The following is a 19,261-nucleotide window of genomic DNA, read 5'->3' as shown; positions in this document are numbered from 1 at the left end:
CTGAAAAAAGTTAAACACTGTGCTGTGTTTTCTCTATGAAACACTATTTTGTGCTGTATTAAGTTGTGTCCTCAGGGCTTACTCCAAAGCCAACAGTCTATTTTCCATTAGCTTTAGTATGTTTTCCAATGAGATCCTTCAACTGGAAACCAGCTAGGGCTCTGTTCCATTATTCACCAATGGCACAGTTTAAATGAAAGCATGGAAATACAATATTAACAGTTTCAAACACTTCAGATTTCTGAATGCTGTCCTTGATAAACATACAGAGCACAATACTTGGAAAAAGTGATCACCAGAATCAAAGACTTTGCCCTAGAATTCTACATTTGATTACACAATTCATGCATATCAAAGCAAGTGGTATCCTCATAGAAAGAAAATGTGCAGCATTTTTCATCCTTGATGCAATGGACTTTGATTCCCCAGCTTTTATTATTATTATCATTACAAAGAGTTTTGAAAGGCTTTTGCAATGATTTTGATACTCCAAATTCAAGAAACTCAGGGTTTGCCCTCCAGTATAGGTTTTTAGCATTTTGTCAACAGTTTTAAATATTTTAGAACTTCCAAATATGCATGTCACAGTTTTTGTCTCAGAAAAAGAAAAAAAGACAGACAAGAATCTTTAGCACATTAATTACTAACTAGAGGTCATAACCTTAAACACAGCAATAATGACAGCAAATTCAAGTTTCATCTTGTAGTGTTAGCACTCATAGCTCATACAACATCCCCAGTAGAAAAGGACAGATCCTCAGAGTAGTTAGCAGAGATCAACAAGGCTTTTTCAAAATGCTGGTCAAGATCTTTATTCAAAGAGGTAAGATCTTACATTTCCTTTTTGGAAAAATTTCCATTTTTCCATTTCCTTTTTTTTTTTTTGCATTTGGAAAAAAACCCCACTATAAGTGAAAACTGAGCAGCAACCAGCAAACATCTCCCCTCAAAGAACCAAGATGCTGCAAGCTCTTCTGCTCTCAAGTATTTTGCTGCTGTGTAGGGTGGATTATTTCAGGTCTTGCTGAGTTCAGGCAATCAGCAGATGTACACATAATATCTTTCCCCAGGTAACAAGTATTTATTTTTCTTGTCTGAAGATATTTTTTGATTGTTAGGGAAAAGTATCTTTTTTTTTTTTAACTTAGTTTTAGCTATGAAAACTTTATTTCAGTTTTAGTCCTATTGTATCTACTGGGAAACATGGACAATTTGCTAATTTTTTTAGAACCCTTGCTAAGCTTCATCAAAGTCTCCCCATATTTAAGGAATTTGCTGGCTGGCCTATGTTGACATCCATTTTAGTGACTCATATTTTCACAATTTCTGCCTTTTGTCACTGAAAAGACTCACCAGATAAGTTGTACAAAAATTTTTGAAATCTCTTCTGTAGTTTTCTTCCAGAGGTGTCAAACCACCACAATACAGCAAAACTTATGTACAAATAACTATTTTCAGTAATGCTTCCAACATGTTTCAATATTCTAATGTTTCTCAAGTTCTAAAAATTTAATTTTTTTTTCATTTTCTAGCTTTGCTGGCTAAAATTAATTCTTTATCTACTTGCCCTGGTATTGTCCAGAGATGAAGGTCTGATAGATAGAACGGGGAACATAAATTTTTTAAAGAAATCATAGTTCAGCACTGAAATTCACAACTCTCCTAATACTGACATCCTATCTGCACTCTTCCAGCATCTTCTCACAAACTGTGTACTTCCAAATCTGCCTTCCACATTTTTAGCAATCTTATTTTCATTTCACAATACACAGTAAGCTTAATTTTGTCAACTACTGGTTTTCATTATAGTTCATGCCCAGCTTGTGTATACTCTACACTTGTCAAAAACATGATGCTGTTACTCTAGTTCCCATTAGCATAATACATAATTTCTAGTTCTAGTTTTTTACTCAAATAAGCCAAAAATTACAACATGGTACATTTAGAAAGATTTATACAAATGCATATTTATGTGGTATTCATTCAAAAAAATCTCAGTTGTGGGAAAAAATACTGGTTTTCAGATTTTTATGTTTTTTGGGAATCATTCTATAATCAGTTTCCCTTCATTTTGATGCAACAATAAAAAGTTCCTGAAATAATTCGTTGTTCAAAAGAAATTTGGCAAATTTAGGCAAAATTCTAACTTTGATAAAGGTGACATGCAATACTATCTGTACATTCTAAAGAGTAGCAGTTGGTGGCTTTATACAACAAAATGCTTTCCTACAAGACAATGATTCCCAGCAAGCAGGGATTCTTCCGATTCTTGTCTGACTTTTGAAATTCCAGCTCAAAGGATCTTAAGATGAATTCAAAACAACCAAGATAAAAGAAGCTACAACTAATCATGCAGATACCAAGGCTTCCATAAAAGATATAAAAGATGTACTAAAAACCAGAGACTGACTATACATATAATCAAAGTTAGATTACAGAAAGAAATATATGGTAATAAATATTTGGCAGTTCTCTAAAAATAAATCTCCACAACTTTCCAGAAGTATGCTTAATTACTTTATAACTTATTTTGTTTTTTCCACAGCATGTCTGGCTCTCAGTATGGGGAATTACTGGAATGTGGATCCAATTGAAATCACTCCCTCTTTATGTTTTCTTTTAATTACTCTTTCATTTAAAAGTCTTAAAAGTGTATGCCCATTCTACTCATTATTTCCCAGTTCGTCTTAATTAGATGTCATTGCCAGCTTCAGTCCAAAAAAAGTCTGTGCAGTTCTGATCAACTCTATATCTTGTTCAAATAAGAGAAAGGAATACTTATAAAGCCCAATGAAATTTGCCTACATGATGGTATTTGGAGGAGTTGGAAGTGGAAAGTAAATGACAACAGAAATAGTCAACATACATACCTAGACAATTCCATCAAACCATAATAAAACTAATATTTGAGAAACTTTATTATTTTGAAAATAAATGAAATCAAGAATATGAAGTAAAACTCAGTATTTTCTCCACTTGTTTAATAAAATCATGTTTTCTACATGAAAACCTGAATCAAGCATCTAAACGTACCTTGGTGAATTTTTTACTTGCACTGATTCTAACCATGTTTCTAAAGAGACAGTGTGAGACAGTTTCCAATATTGCAGTGATGTTTTCTGTCATCTTAGGTGTTTATCAAAATGTATTTTTTAATTATAATGGGTCAGATCCTTAAATTTTTAAAAAAATAACTGTTCAAAGATATCCTATACCTTCATTGTTTTAGAATATAAAAAAAATTTACATGAATCCTCAGGGAGCAAAGAGGACACAGTCAGTTAACAGTGATGCTCTGAAAGAAAAACATAAAGCAATTCTAGAAAAAAGCACATATATTTATTCTACAGGATAACTGTGAACTACAGATTTTGTTTTGAATTTTATTTCATTAAAGACAACTACAAAGGGTGCTCTCTGATGGCCTGAATCTTTAAAACAATCTCCAACCACTTAAAAAAACCCAAGACATTGCATCCTTCATTTACTACCCTGAAGAACACTACTTTGTGATGAACTTTTTAAAGTCAAGTGTGATTGCTAGAAAAAAAAACCCTAAAATAAAATACAATTCATCGGACCTTGTAAAATTTACTTTCTTCATTTACTGTAGAAGAAATCAAACGTTTTCTAAAAGAATGTCAAGCATTGAACAGCATCAAGCCTGTTGGAGGACAACATAATCACCATGAAATACAAAGTACAACTGAACAACAAGGAGCATTGACTGTCAGCGCACAATGCAGAAACCCTTCCAATTGTTATTAACTTTTCAATTATTACTCTTCATTATTAATAATTACTGTAGCTACACTATTTCCTGACAAATGAATTGTTAAGTAGATAGGATCTCTTTAAACACTATTTTTTAGTCAGCATATGATTTCTTTACAAAGGTACTAAAACTGCATGTGATCAGAATAATTTGTCAGTATGGTTTGGTGCATCTTATACAGAAAAGGTGCCTGAAAAATTGTCTACAGTCTTACTGTGAACATATTGCATAAGGTTACACACTGCAGACTAGAACTAACTGGCACACTTTGGAAAAGCAAGCAAGACCTAGGGGTATAGGGATTGAAAGCAACTGAAAACTGGCTGAAGTAACCAAGTTCTTTGGGCTGAAAAGGGGTTAGGGCAGAGAGCACTTATGCTGACTTGAATATTTATATAATTTCTTCTTGCTGGAGCGCTCACTACTAACCAGGTATTACCTGCCTTTGAGCCTGTTAAATGACAGAACAAAATGAAGAAAAGGGAGCTTTATCCATTCAAGATACCTCACATATTTTTAATATACACCTGACTTGATCACACATGGTGAAAACAAGTGCTGGCAAAAATGAAAAGCGGGTAGTAGGCTGTGCTACTGAAGTACAAAGAATGCAGTCCTGGTCTCCAAAGTTGTGAATATTAAAACAATCATACCAGTTTTGTTTTTGCTTTTCCCTCTCAAATGTCTCAGAAGTTGATAATTTGTTCCTTTATGATTAGCACAGCTATTCAACATCCAAATATACTTGATACAATGAATGAGATTTCAAGTTGAAATCCTCTTATCCAGGGAAGCTGTTGATTAATAACTACTGGGAAGAAACATAGCAAACTTTTTGATCTGGATTTCATGTTAAAGCATCCTAATAGATAACTGAAGGAGACTTTCACAGTCAAGGGAAAAAGGAATGTTGCGTGGCTTTTCTCAGTGCCCAGAGTGAAGTTAAAATTTTAGGAAAGACAAAGAGATCACAAATGCTTATGTAAAAATAAGAAATAGCTAAGAATGCATAGGAAAAGGTATTAAACCTTTAATACATCCACTTATTTAAATCAGTTAGTTTTAGAGTAATATCAACATTTGTGCTGATTTTAAAAGAAAAAAAATACACATGTGCTGCTATTGGCTGTGCAAACCCCTGTAACTGCAGCATCAACCAAATAACTTGTTAGAACTACTCATTACAGCAAGCAATGTCATAGCCTGACATCAAGGAACTTCTATTAGCCTAATATTCTTCCCACATCCCACAGAGAAAGAAGTTTCAGTATATTTTAATCAGTTATTTAAAGAGAATTACCTATTAAAGACATTATTAAAGACATTGTTTTCAACAGTATAACTTTGAATTTCAGTTTCTATATTTTGAAGCACTAATAAGATATTTAAACAAATTTATTCACCTTATGGTCTGAATTTACTGAATGCGAAGACTGCACTACCTTGCAGAAGACTGCAGTAGACTTTATTTAAGGAGAGACGTTTAATGTTATAAATATGACAACAGTTTCAAATGATCTTACTGAGCACATTTAGCATTCAATAGGAATTTTGTCAACAATGAAAGGGGATGCTATAGGCAACACATTATCCCAGAGTTTATCAGAGTATTTCCATGGAGGATTAGTAAGAAAAGGCATTAAATCTTCTATTTACAGTGGTTAAATCCATTACTGATTTTAACCTGAATAACTCTGAAATAGCTGAGAAGCTCTGTACAAAAGCATAAAACCTCTTTCAGTAGTTCCTTGAAGAAAAACATCAGCACCCCTGCCAGCTGTATTTGCAACCTCAGAGATCATTCTAGAAAAAGGTTTGCTAACCCATTTTTCTTCTAAGAGATCCATTACTAATGCGGTGCAGCTTCTGGAAGTAGAACAAATATTCATGAGGTGGCTTTCCAGTGATAAACAGGATGAAACTAAGCATTGTTGCATATCAAGTTGACACTCATGATAGATAAAACAGAATATACAATCAAGCCTATAGATTAGGGGGGAGGAAAAGTCCATTTTATTTTTTCACAGGTTAGCAGAAGACTGTTCCTTTTTACATCAGTAATGTACTATCAGAGCCTGAGAGACAAGACAAGAAGTCTGAAATCCTTGGATAAGAGACTGATTTTCAGAAATATAGTTGATAACAGAATTCAATCTATACCATATATTTTATACCTTCTGATTCATAATAAAAACACTAGAACATTCCAGCAGACTGTAAACAATACACAGAGCTACATAGAGCATCAAGCTGAAAACAGAACTACAAACTTAAAGCTGTGCAAACACAATTTCTAGAATGACACATAAAAAAGTAACTATTATAATAACAAAAATATACATCAAACTTCAAGTGGTTTTCCTTTTTAAAGGTCAGGAAAAGCAAAAGCAAAAAGAAATTTATTGTTTCTGTCAACTTTTTATTTCAGTTTACAACAGTTAACACATCTTTAATATCTAGGAATACTGCTAAAAACCTGAAGGCAATATTTTTCTATTGCTCACAATATATCCCTCTGTAAAAAGGCCTCCTCAAAATCGAAGTGTCCATCTGAATAACAATGCTAAATTCCACAGCTCAGGATTCATTAAAACAGTGGACTCTCTGTATACAGAACAAATTTTTCTTTAACACCAGAATTGTTAGGACTACATCTTATAATGAATTTTGTCACTGATCTTCAAGCAGGATTACTGAATAAAATATCCCATGGAAGAAATACAGAGAGCTTTACTTCCTTCTCTGAGAGACAATAAGCAAATATTTTTCACAAATAAAAAATATAGTAATTATAAAACAAATAGGAAACTTCATTATATGTTTAACATTTATTATAGCCTAATGTATTTGAATGCATATCCTCATTTTATTTTTATAGTTTTTTTAATGGCATATCAAATATTAGATATGTTATTAGTAAAACAAAAATAAAATGAGGATTGCTCTGAAATAATTAAATGTCAGGCAAATGATTACACATTAAATATTTGATGAATGCTCTCTAAAAATTAATTTCTAATAGTTTAAAAATGTTTGACAGATAATTAAGAGGATTAGTAATTGCTTTCAGATTTTTAAGACCATTAAAGAATACAATGCTTTCAACTATTCTATTTTTTTAGTTCTTCCTATGAAGTAGTCTTTGCTTCCATTTGCTGTGTCTAGACTAGAACATGCATGATTTGAGTATTACTTATTCTTGTGAGTCATATACTGGATTTCAGATGATTCTAAGTATGTTATTTATCCATTACAGCAAAAACTGCATACAGAATACAAAATAAGGACTCTATTACATTATCAAGATTATTCTCTGCTAGGTATTGCTAAATTTCATGTCAGATGAAATGGCAAGACTGAATGGCCTGTAGTCTGATAAATGTGGGAACAGTGCCAATAAACATCCATTTATACAAGATAGCTCTTGTCAGACAAACATGATATTATCATTATGAAGCTTAGATTAATCACTCTGCATCATATGGCACTGATATAATACAGTTAAACTTCTGTCAGAAATTTCATTTATATGATGCAGCACTGGGAATCAAGTACTATATAAAATTAATTTCATTTATTAAAGAGATTAAAATCAGGAAATGATGATTGAAGAAATTAATTGTATATAGGAACTTTCACATGACAGAATGTCAATGTCTTCAGAGATCCAGTTTGACCTATGGATATTTAATATTTGTACCAGTGATCAAAAATTAAAATATGAACATGCTGATGAAAGGTACAGTTTGGAAATAAAAACATTCTGAAGGAATGGTGAGTGCTTGCAAGGACAGATCAGTTCCACACCACCACATGGCTCACCTACAGATGAGCTTGGAGGTTTCAGGAACAAAGAAACCAGATCATGTTTGGAGAATGAATTTTTAAAAAGAACCTAGAAATGCTTTTAAAAGTTGTGTTTTCTCATGTTAATACTCAACTTATTTCATAAAATGTATCTGATTTATGGTGTAAGGTGTGAGAACTGCTGTGCCAGGTCAGACACACAGTCTGTCTACAGCAATAGTTCCTTTCAACAGCAAATGCCTAAGGAAGAGGAGGGTGAATGCTCTTCCCAGTATAATCTCTTGGCCCCTCCAAATTTGCCACTGAAGGACTTTCCAAGTAGCTTGATCTACCTCTAACAACAATAATTTGCTATTTAAATGAATAAAAACTTTCTCAGGGAAAAAAAATAAGTCAGTGAAGAGAACTAGCATAAGATCCTGGGTCTAGAGCACAAGGCAGGCCAATTCAGACATGAAGAATTACACATGTCAAGGCTACAAACATTTTAGAAATTGTTACTGGAGCTCAAACAGAATTTTGTGCCTTGCTCAATTCCCTACATCACATTACAAACATTTCATAACAGCTGGTCCTTCTTGTACAGAAAAACTATGAATCCATTAGTGTGTCCCTGCAGTATTTGTACAACTCTGACTTGTTCTGTTTAGAACCACAGTTGTCTGCAACAACGTTTTATTTTTTTTCCTAACAGTTGTAATGTAGAAAACTGTACAGATACAATTCCTGCTGACAGTCACTTAAGCCTGTAAATGTAGGCTCTGAATATACATCTATGTGGTACTGAAATTTGTACCTTAGCCAGTAAACCTCTCCAGCTTTAGAGTTACCATTGAAGGAGAAAACTTGTGCACTTTCAGGCTACCTGAATGTAGCACTGTACTTGATTCAGGCACTGCTATTCCAGGCTCTGGTGTTTAATTCCAGGATGGATTATTGGAAAGAAAGTAGAAAGTTAAGGAAAATAACTAACTTCTTTATACCCATCTTGACCTCACTATGCCTTGTGTCTTTCTTTATCTGTTACACTTTGAAATCTGTAAAAATACTGGCACTGGAAGTTCCTATGACAAAATACATGATGATAAAACTCTTTGGTAAGATGCACATACATTACTGCTCTTAATATAGCTACTTCTGTTGGAAATATTTACTGCTAAGAAAGAAAAAGAAAATTTAGATTGAACAGTAATAGTTTTAATAACAACCCACCACATGCTCTAATCACTGAAATCTTTGGTGTACTCATAAGTCTTCATATGTAAGAGCCTTAATTGCTCAGAGAAATGTTGCTAGCATATTACTCATTTTATGATTATTGATGGCTGTTTATGCACAGTTGCTGCCTTGGCAGACTATATATCTTATTTGATTAGTATCTTTATTGTGCTAACTGTATATAAATAAAAATATGCCTCAAAGATACATGCTGTGATATAATTATTCCAATACACTATATTCACATTAGTTTAAACAGCAAGTTTCTGATGAACACAGAACACAAAACCACAAACTCACTCAATATCTTGAAAACTCCTTTTGTAGAAAATAGGTGTTGGGTAACAGAGCCAGAATCAACAAAATAATTAATTTTTATTGTAAATAAAAATGAATATAATTTAGCTTTGTTTGTTGAAGGGATCCTGAAAGAGGACAAATGGAAGTATGTTGGGAGAAGTTACTGGGGATGTTTTGCTACTCATTTCAGTATGACTAGGCCTTCACTCTATTTCTAGTATTCCCATTACTGATTTATTTATGTGTGACAGTGAAAGAGCCCTTAAATACACTGTAGTATCTAATTTGTGTAAAATACTAACAACAGTAATAAAAAAGTAATATTTTTCCCCAATATCTAAATCATACTTACATGCAAAAGAAGTAAAATAATCCGAATTTACACTCATGTAATATGTGCATATGACATATACTGAAGAATTTAAAGTTCTGCTATCTCATCACAGCCATTGCAAGACTCAAGACAGACACAAGAAGGTTATGTGATCCTTGCCTGAGAACACAATTCCCTCTCATTCATTGCTATATGTCATGGTTTAGGGATGATACTCCCCATTTACTGCTCTCCACTGAGAGTCTCCAAACCATGCACTTCTTGCTTGCTTCTCCCCCTCCCACAGCCTCCCCTTGCCCTGGAGAGGAGAACTAGGGGCAAAAAGGTGAAGCTCATGGGTTGAGATAAGAGCAATTTACTGGAAACAGCAATAAGAGAAGAAAACAAACAGTAACAGCAACAACACTAATGACACAGGGTACAAGAAAGGGGAACAACTCACTTGTGATTGCTGGAACTGGTGTTACCAGATCACCCTGCTGCACCTACATGACCAGAAGGAACCCCTTCTGCCCAGAAGACACTCCCTTCCCCCTGCCCCCAGCAATGATGTGAGTTGGTATAGAATAACCTCCAGGTCCCCTCTTGGCTACTGAAAAAATTAACCCAATCGTGGCTGGAACCAGAACACTCTGGTCTTCACACCTCTTCCTTCTTATCTGGTTATAAATTTGTTTGGTTATTGACAGTCACACTTCTTGTTCTTGCTTTCCAAGACAATCATCACCAGCTTGGTTTATAAGTGCATTTTACCTCATCTTCCACATTCTTCCTAGGTACTGATTTACAACAATTTTTAAAATGCTATTGAGAAAGATTCCATAATTTTGCACATTACACTTTCATGCCTCAAGTTTCTCTGTAAGAACACTTGGAAGTGTGTACCATTAGTACTGATCTTGTCTACAACTTTTCCTGAAAAGGGATGATGCCTACATTTTCATGTTAAAAGAGTAGTAATCCCACACAAGAATTCAAATTCTCTCAGGAGTTTGCTTAGAATAACAAGTACATTTCACATGAACCTATGTCATGACAATATTTTACTTGCATTTTTTATGAATAGCATGTAAACCTTACAATTTAAGTACTCACTTTCATTTACCTCTCTCTTTCCCAGTTTCTTCCTCACTTCCTGAATTATGATGCCAAGTCATCACTGATTTCAGTGAAGGTGAATGCCTCCCTATTCAAGCCATTTCTTCAGTGTAAAAGCAGAGAGATTTGTCTCTTTCATGTCAGCTTCCCAGAAGGTTCTACTGTGTAATTCTCTAAATAAGCCAAAGACTTCTCTCCCAAAGACCAAAGTCCTAAGTCTCACTGTTTACACCTTCCTCTGAATACTGAGCTCAATCGCTACAATGAAATTTGCCATTCAAGGAAATGGTTGTCACCAATTCTTGAGCAGCAAAGTAGGGGCCTGGTTGAACTCAAAAGCAGTCTCTAAGTGTAGCTTATGAACCTCATGGGTGGCCTGAATAATGCCACTATCCCAGAAAGTGGATGAAAATAAAGTGGGGAGACTTCTGCCAGTATCCACTAGGGTAAGTCAGCACCTTCCTGGACAGATAGTTCACAACAGATTTCAGCCAGACCTTCCTTCCTGCTCCCACCTTAAAGCAGACAGGAACTGCACATGAGGCTCTGCACAGTCAAAGATCAGCCTAACAGAGAACAGAATTCCCTCTCCTCCACCTCCCTGTCTGTGCTTTCCAGTTCGGTGTTTGCCTCAGAGATGAAATCTACTCCTAGATCCACAAGTAACAAGCATTGCATCACGTCAAACCACATTCATATCACACATATTCCAAACAGGTTTAGAACTTTTCTCTGTGACAGTTTTGTGGTTTCCATCGACACAGGAATATGCTTTCTAATTAATTTAACAGAATTTAATTAATGAAAAGTAAAACTAAAGATATAGGAGCTGTTTTCACTGACATACACAGTGAGCTGGATAAATACTTCTTTGATAGGTATCTCACAAAATATGCACTGCTGAAATGAGCATAAAATTTTTCTTAATTTCTTTAGCAATAATGATGACTGTCTAAATAAGTACTAGTATTTTCAATAGCTTATTTTTTTCTTGTATTACCATTAAAAAACTAACATTATTTTTAATAAATGAAGAGTTTCAGGTTTTTTTTCTAAATCTAATGAAAAAAGGTTCAGCATTAATTAGTGTTATGGTAGAAACTTGGGGTCTTCAAGTTCAAGTTTGATGTTATTTTTACAATACAGCAGATACTAGCATCTGCTAAAAAAAGAGAGGCTTTTAAATATGCTACTTTATGAAATATAATGACATCAACTTATAAGAGCATAGTTTTAAAATATTTATTATAATTCTCAAAAGCTTCTTGCCAAAAAGAACATAATTTATCCTGATTTCTCTACGTTTCAGAAATCTGATTCTGCCAACTGTAACATCTATGCTCCATTCATAATTACTAAGACTGAATAAATCTTTTCACATTCTCTTCAGAGCTATATAATAAAGTAACATATTTATTATAACTAACAACAGACACAAGAACCTAAAACCCTCAGAAGACTGAAATTCACAGGTCCAAAATACTGAAGAGTTTATAGATATATTTACCAGTGCAAGCAGGTACCTCCCATATGTAATAAAACTTTTACAGTAAGTATCCCCTCTATGTTCATGGGGAGAAATCAATTATGGAAAGAGAAAGAACCTTATTTTTCATGTGATGTTAAAAAGACACTGGTAAATCTAATATTTAGATTTCAGTTGATATCACCAAATATAAATGCAACACACAGCACAGAATTGTTATGGAAATATTCTTTCAGCAGATATAATGGCATATTCCTTGAAACTGGTGGTTTAGGGACTTCCCGAGCTGCAAAAATGAAGGTTACTGTCAAGTAGTGCAAGCTGCATAAAAGACAATTACCAGTTTTATCTTAATAAACTGAAAATAACAGGACTTTGCTCTACCTTTACTATTACTCCTTCTGTTCCCCTATTCAATTCAGCAACCTCACATGACTTTTCAAAGCAAAATCTTCCCAGAAGCTCAAAAATGCTGCATCTATTCCCATGCTGAACCGTCTAGCAAAAAATATCAATTCCAAGACTGAAAAGACTACCAGTGTAAATTATTCACTTACCTGTTTTTCAGCTTGTCCATATTCTGACCCTTGGGGTGACAAGAAGTGACAAATATGACCATTGTTTTTTGCTTTTTCTCGAAGAGCCATAGCAGTTCGTACTGTAGCATTTCGAGCATGAACAAACACCATTACCTTTAGGAAGAAAGAAACAGGGCCAATGAGAAATAAAAAAAAAAAAGGTTTAATCAAATAATGAAAACACGTTAATTACAAAATATCACCTATGGGAATGGCAAAAACTAGTTAATACATGACATATTGATGAAAACTAACGGCATTCAAAGGCAATTAAAGGATGAACCTACCTACATTGTATTTAATATTTTCAAAGAGCTTTTGAGAAGATTTTATTTTTTAGAAGTTCTTAAGTCTTTAAAAATAGAGAACAATTGCTGGCCATAAATAGTTCATGTTCACAAAGTGCTGAGATTAACATTGATGTAAAGAGTTATGTTATTTGACACATCCTAAATGATCTGGAAACAAATACTGAGCTGATAAACATTCTGATGCTACAACTTGGCTATGTGAGAAAAGAACCACCAATCAAACAGAAGAGAACTACTCTGCAATGCTCACAGTTAAAAGCCCACAAGAATATTACCACTGTTAACAGCAGGACCACTAATGCAATATGCAAAGGCCATGAAAACACTAATCAAATTGTTTGAGAGAAACGTTTTTACTTTTTTTTTCATGCTGTTGAGAATATCAGAGATCTCAAAAAAGAGTTGGAGTCTTTGACCTATAAACAACTAAAATATTATTTGTTTCTTTCTGATTACTGCCTGCCATAATGTATATCTAGAAACAACCCAGTGGGCTTTAGAAATGTTGACAGTCAGAGGCACTCGGTATACATGCTTCAAGAACCGGAATGGGACAGATGGATTGGGACCACATTGAGTTCCCTTTCTCTTCTGCCTATTATACTCAATACATTTCAATAAATTCATCAAGTATAAACAAAAAAGGTACATGTTTCTGCTTTTAGTTAGCAGAGTCTTGGAAGAAAACTTCAGTTATGATTTCTAAAGCTTCTGCCTACATGTATGACAATCTGACACCATAGCAATCATTAATTCTGTAAGACCTTAGTATGCAGACAATAACTAAGAAACAAGCATTGTGTAACTGCCCTCTCCCCAGAAGCCTTTCTACTGTTCTTATGGACACCTAATTTTCAGATGTGCAACACTTCTCTTTGATATTTTTCTGCTACTGGTTTAATAATGTACAGCTGAATTCATTGGCTTTTATGTATTAAATGATCACATATCAACACCTGAAAAAATTTAAAGTGATTGCAAAATTGTTGACCAAACAAAAGAACTTTTTGGACAGACAACAATCTCTGTACATCCTGTTACATCTTGTAATCTCTGTACATCACAACATGTTTTTAAAGAACCAGCCCTAGCTAAAAATTTACATAAAACACCTTGTCGGATGTTTTTTTCCCGATGAAATCAGTAAACATTCATCAAATATACTGTAAGACAGCAATATAGTCTTAGGAGGGTTAATTTAGCCTGTCCTAACTGTGTCAGAGAATATTATATTTCAGTGGCAAAATCTCTGTGCATTACATTATGCAAATAAGTTAGGAAAAGTAATTTAGAATAGAGAGAAGTGGTTCCACAGTTACAAGCTGTGTAATTAGATCTGTACTTTGCAGTTCAAAGCCAGCTCTGGTGTATATAGCCCTAGTGCTGAAAGCGTCTGCTGCTGCTCTCCTGAAACCAAAGCTTTTAAATAATAAAAAATACACAAGAAAGGAGAAAGCAAATGTCTCTAGCTAGGTTACCTCCTCACAATTTTTGCGAAGTATAAAACAAATCAAACCTTTTACTGAAAACTTTGTTTAAAATTCACAGCAGGAACTGCTTGAATTCCCCAAAGAGTTGCATATTCCAGGTTTTAATCTTTATGAAACATGCTAGTGCATCACCAAAGCACAGAAAAGTGTGCTATTATTAATAAAAATGTATAATCAGGTACTTGAAATACTTTGAAATATATTTATTCTGCCTTGGACAGCAAAGATGCTTGGATTAACTTTTCCTACTGGAAAATAGATATCTCAAACTGACATTCTCTATGATAGCCTTAAAATTTTGCATCATTTTTTCTGGGGAAACATGCTGACTCTTTCAGTTATCTTTCCATCTTCTTATTAAAAGTGCTGGTCACTTGAATACTTCAGTTCAGCAATTCTCTTACTGAACACCTCTCCTCAATGAGAGAAGGCCTAGGTTTTGCCAGCCACTTTGCATCACACCTTTCAAAGAAACTAAGACTAAAGAAAGTATTGATTTAATTCAATGCTGATATTAATTATGTGGTAAAGGAACAAGCATCTATATTTTAGCCTCAAGACACCATTTGGCTTCACACAGCTAAATCCTTATAACATGTTCTTTTATGTGGTTCTTGATCTGGGTATTACTTCTACTGAAAATTAACAGTTAGGCATATTGATCAACAGATTAATCTGTGCAAACATTTTCTGCCCTAAGGTCAGCATGAAAACTCCTCCAAGTATTTTACAAAACTCAATTCCTAAAAAGGTTTCAACACTTTTCTCCAAGGGCTGCTAATTTAGGACTGCTAAATAGGACTGCTTACCTATTTAAGTTAAAAACATTTCCCTCCACATCATTAAATGGAGCCACCTTACAGGCTAAGTAAACTCACTAACACATCACCTAATTCTAAAGAGTGACAAAACTGCTTTTTTCTCATGCTGTGATTTCTCCCTAACTGCCAAGATACAGTTCAAAATTGCAATGCCTAACATTTACAGCATGAAAGATATATTACATCCAAAATATACATGAAAACAACACACAGAACTCACTAATGGCTCTTGATCAAAAAGGATGCTAAATCAGGGTATTTTAGATTACCAGCTCTAACTGAGAGCATAGCAGTGTATAAATGTGATTTCCCATTCCTCTCACCAAATCCAGTAACTCATGAAGAACTAGCCAGAACCAATAACTAAAAAAACCAGCAATAAATAAGAATTTTCATAAGTAGACCTATACTAAAGGTTAAACAGTTTAACTTAAAAATCTTATTTTTGCTTTAGCAGATTTTTGTATTTTGCAAATTAAAGTCTTTCTGCACATTAAACAACACCATGGGAATGGAAAAAGCTGAACAGGCTGTCACTTATTAAGGCAACAAGAGAATTTGAATTTACTTTCTAATTATTTTAATTAATGTTAGTACATCTTGTATTTAAAAGAAATATTGATATAATTTGTATGTGTACTAAGATCTTTTACTACAGAAAACTGAAGGAGTACTAAGCTGCCTACAAACTAGTGCTAATGAGACATTTTTTATATCCTTCCTTTTCTATAAAAAATTTACAATTTAAAGGCAGACTGCATTTACTCATCACATAACATGAAATAATGTGGATTGGAATATATGAATTTTCATTCAAGATTGAGAAGTCAAAAAAAATTCAAGATAAATATTTAGGAAACTGTACTGAAGAACAAAGCTTCACAGGACCATAAAATATTATAACAGAAAATATTAATAATTAGCAAATAAATATATAATGTTTCATCAGCTAATCAAAACAGTAATGTGATATATTTTGAAGTCTTGATAGATTGGCATTAATGACTCTCAAAATTTTGATTTATTCACTTAAATAAATGACTTTTGATCATCCCTGTTTAAACAAAACCTAGGATTTTCCAAAACACTCTATATAATCTCATAAAAATCTATTTAACATCACTATTTGTCTAACTACCTTTCTATTTTGATATCCAAGGTTTTAAGGGGTATATGTGCAAATATTTTTACTATTGCAGTGTGCACTTGCTCATTTATTTATCTGCAATAATAGTACTGTTTAAAGACATGTGTCCTATAATTCCAATTTCTGTATTTCTTTTAATGTGGAAATGTATATTTACTTAAAATGTGACTACCTGAGAGAATCTTTTTTGTACAGTCCCATCTAATTGTTTTATTGCTTATGAATCGAAGAATCTTTTGATTGGAAGAGAACTACAAGGATTATCGAAGTCCTCCTCCTGGCCCAGCACAGGACAACCCCAAGAATGTGCCCAAGAGCATTGTCCAAATTCCTTATGAATTCTGTCAGGCTGGTGCTGTGGCCACTTCCCTGGGGAGCCTGTTCCAGTGCCCAAGCACTCTCCAGGTGAAAAACCTTTTTCTAATATCCAACCTAAACCTCCCCCAGCACATCTTCCTGCCATTCATGAAACTGTGTAAAGGGTTTTGGTAGAGACATTATATTGGAAATTCTTTATTTTCTTCCTATTGGCCCTTCCTTCATTTTGCCTTGTGTGTTCTACATCTTTCTGTAAAAAAATGCTTTAATACACAAATTTTGAAATACTATCATATTTCTTATTCTTAATTTCCATTTCTCTTACAGTAAGGGTATGACTAAGGATAAATCTTTGTCATGATCTTTCCCATTTGCCTCAGGGACTCTGGGATTCCTAGGCAAATCTTACTAGCAAGACCAAGGCAAAGAAGATATTGAATAGCTCGGTGTTACAGATGTTTTATGTCACAAGTTTTGCTGCCCCATTCAGTAAAGAGCCATCATTTTCCTTAGCTGCCTTCCTGCTGCTGCTGCTGTACTTGTGGAAGCCCCTCTTACTGCCCTTTACACACCTTGCCAGAGTCACCTTCAAACAGAGTTTGGCTTTGCTACTCCTATTTCTGCATGCTTGGACAGCAGTTTTATATTACTCCTGGATCTTCTGTCCCTGCTTTACCCTCCCTTATCATGTTTGTCAGCAGTTTCTTTCTCATCCACACTTGCCTTGGGCCATTTGCTTGATTTTCTGCACATCCAAATGGACTGTTCTTGAGCTTGGAAGTTGAAAATCCCCTAGATCTTCCAAACTACCTGCCATAGGATTCTTTCAAGATTTCTGAAAAGGACAAAGTGTTCTCATGCAGCTCAGGACAGTGCAACATTTTGCCTGGTTCCCTCCATTAGAACCTTGAACTCCACCATCTCATGGTCACTGCAGCCAAAACTGCATTCACATCCCCAACCTTTTTGTAAATACAAGGTACAGCACAGCATCAACCTTCATCACCTCCTGAACCATCAATGTTAGGAAATCGTCATCAATGCATTCCAGAAAATGACTGGATTGCCTCTGCTCTGGTATGCTGTCTCCCTAGCAGACATTGCAGTGGGAAAGTCTCCCCGGAAGACCAGGGACTACAAACACAGGCTTCTTCTAGTTGTCTAAAGAAGGCCTCATTTACTTTATTCCTGAGCAGTGTCTGTATCAAAATCCCACAAGAACATTGCTTATGTCTATCTACTGGCTAACCCTCCTCCTAAACTCTCAGCTGGCTCATCATCCATCCCTAGGCACAGGTCCAGGTATCCCTGCTGTGCTCTCACACAAAAGCTCCTTGCTGCCCTAACCTTGACCTTGCTCCAGATTCTGTTTCCACCCATTGCAGCACTCAGTCATGTGAGGCATCACATCACATCTCTGATCTCAATAACATCTTAGCTCAGCAATTAGGGATGCAAATTCCTAATTTCTCCCTTTTGTTCCATATGCTGCATGTAGAAGTGCACAGGCATTTCAGAGAGGCACTCAGCTATGTCCATTTAAAATGCGACATTGTGTCCTCTGCCACTATGTAAAACTGAAAGATATAAGGGCTTGCTGTCATTTCCAGGCTATGGATATATGGATGTATTTCAAGGCTATGGATAAAACAGTTATGGACTTTAGGTGACACTGAGCCTCTAGCACTAAAATAGGAGACTGCCATGACATGAAACTTGTATACTGGAGAACAGCCAGGGTTCACGCAGCAGCACTTATGGGAGGATGCTTCAAGTGAAAATTACTTGCCCACATGAAACTTGACGACTCTGCCTTTAAACAACAGTTACATACATTTTCCACTAAAGAAAACCTGTTTCAGAACACTATAATAGGATTTGTGCTATCTTCCATTTGTAGCATCAGCCAAATATATCACAAGCTGCAGAGGAAAAATGAATAGAGTGAAAATTAAAGCAGAGGGTGAATTAAAAATAAGACAAACAAACAATACTTTACTGACTTCTACAGGTAGTAGAAATTATTCTGAATTTTAATTGGCAGGATAGAAATAGAAATAGCAATAACTATTCTTGTATAGAAAATTAAGCAAGAATAGCTAGTCTATTACTATGCAAATATATGTCATTAGGCAGTTAACAATTGCATTTTTGCAGATGCCAATGGACTTGAATGACAATTATTATTCAAAATTATAAGCAGCTTTTCACCGTTTCTTTTTTTAGAAAAACAAGATCATGCAATAATTTGTTTCAAGCATTTCCCTTTGTCCTGTTTTGACACTAACTATTTTGACTTTGTATAACAAAACTATGTTTCTGTGGTATAATAAACTATATTTTCAACAAATATCAGTCTAGGTTAAGAGTTGTCATGTTCACCATGTCTCTTCTTATGTTTTCAAATCTATATTCACATGGCTAATATTCATAATACGCAAAAATGACCCAGGAGTCAGTAGTCATAAGCAGATTCTATTCAGATTTACTAAAGGAAAAGAACATAGAACATACTAGAGAAATCTTTATTCCTGTTGATGTTGCTTTTACTTAAGCAAAAAAAAGATTAAGAAAGTTG

General features: G+C 34.5%; 1 protein-coding gene across 1 annotated transcript in view; it reads right to left on the bottom strand.

Annotated features, from left to right (window-relative positions):
- Nucleotides 1–19,261, bottom strand: part of ASCC3 (activating signal cointegrator 1 complex subunit 3) — a 251,135-nt gene that overhangs the window by 114,824 nt on the left and 117,050 nt on the right. The window contains exon 14 of the mRNA XM_039727495.1: nucleotides 12,576–12,710. Coding sequence (XP_039583429.1) covers nucleotides 12,576–12,710 — 135 coding nt within the window. The remainder of the gene's footprint in view (nucleotides 1–12,575; nucleotides 12,711–19,261) is intronic.

The sequence above is a fragment of the Passer montanus genome, unplaced genomic scaffold, assembly GCF_014805655.1.
Source record: "Passer montanus isolate IOZ18808 unplaced genomic scaffold, ASM1480565v1 scaffold11, whole genome shotgun sequence".
In the NCBI taxonomy this organism is placed as follows: Eukaryota; Metazoa; Chordata; class Aves; order Passeriformes; family Passeridae; genus Passer; species Passer montanus.
This window is presented reverse-complemented; position numbering and strand designations above follow the sequence as displayed.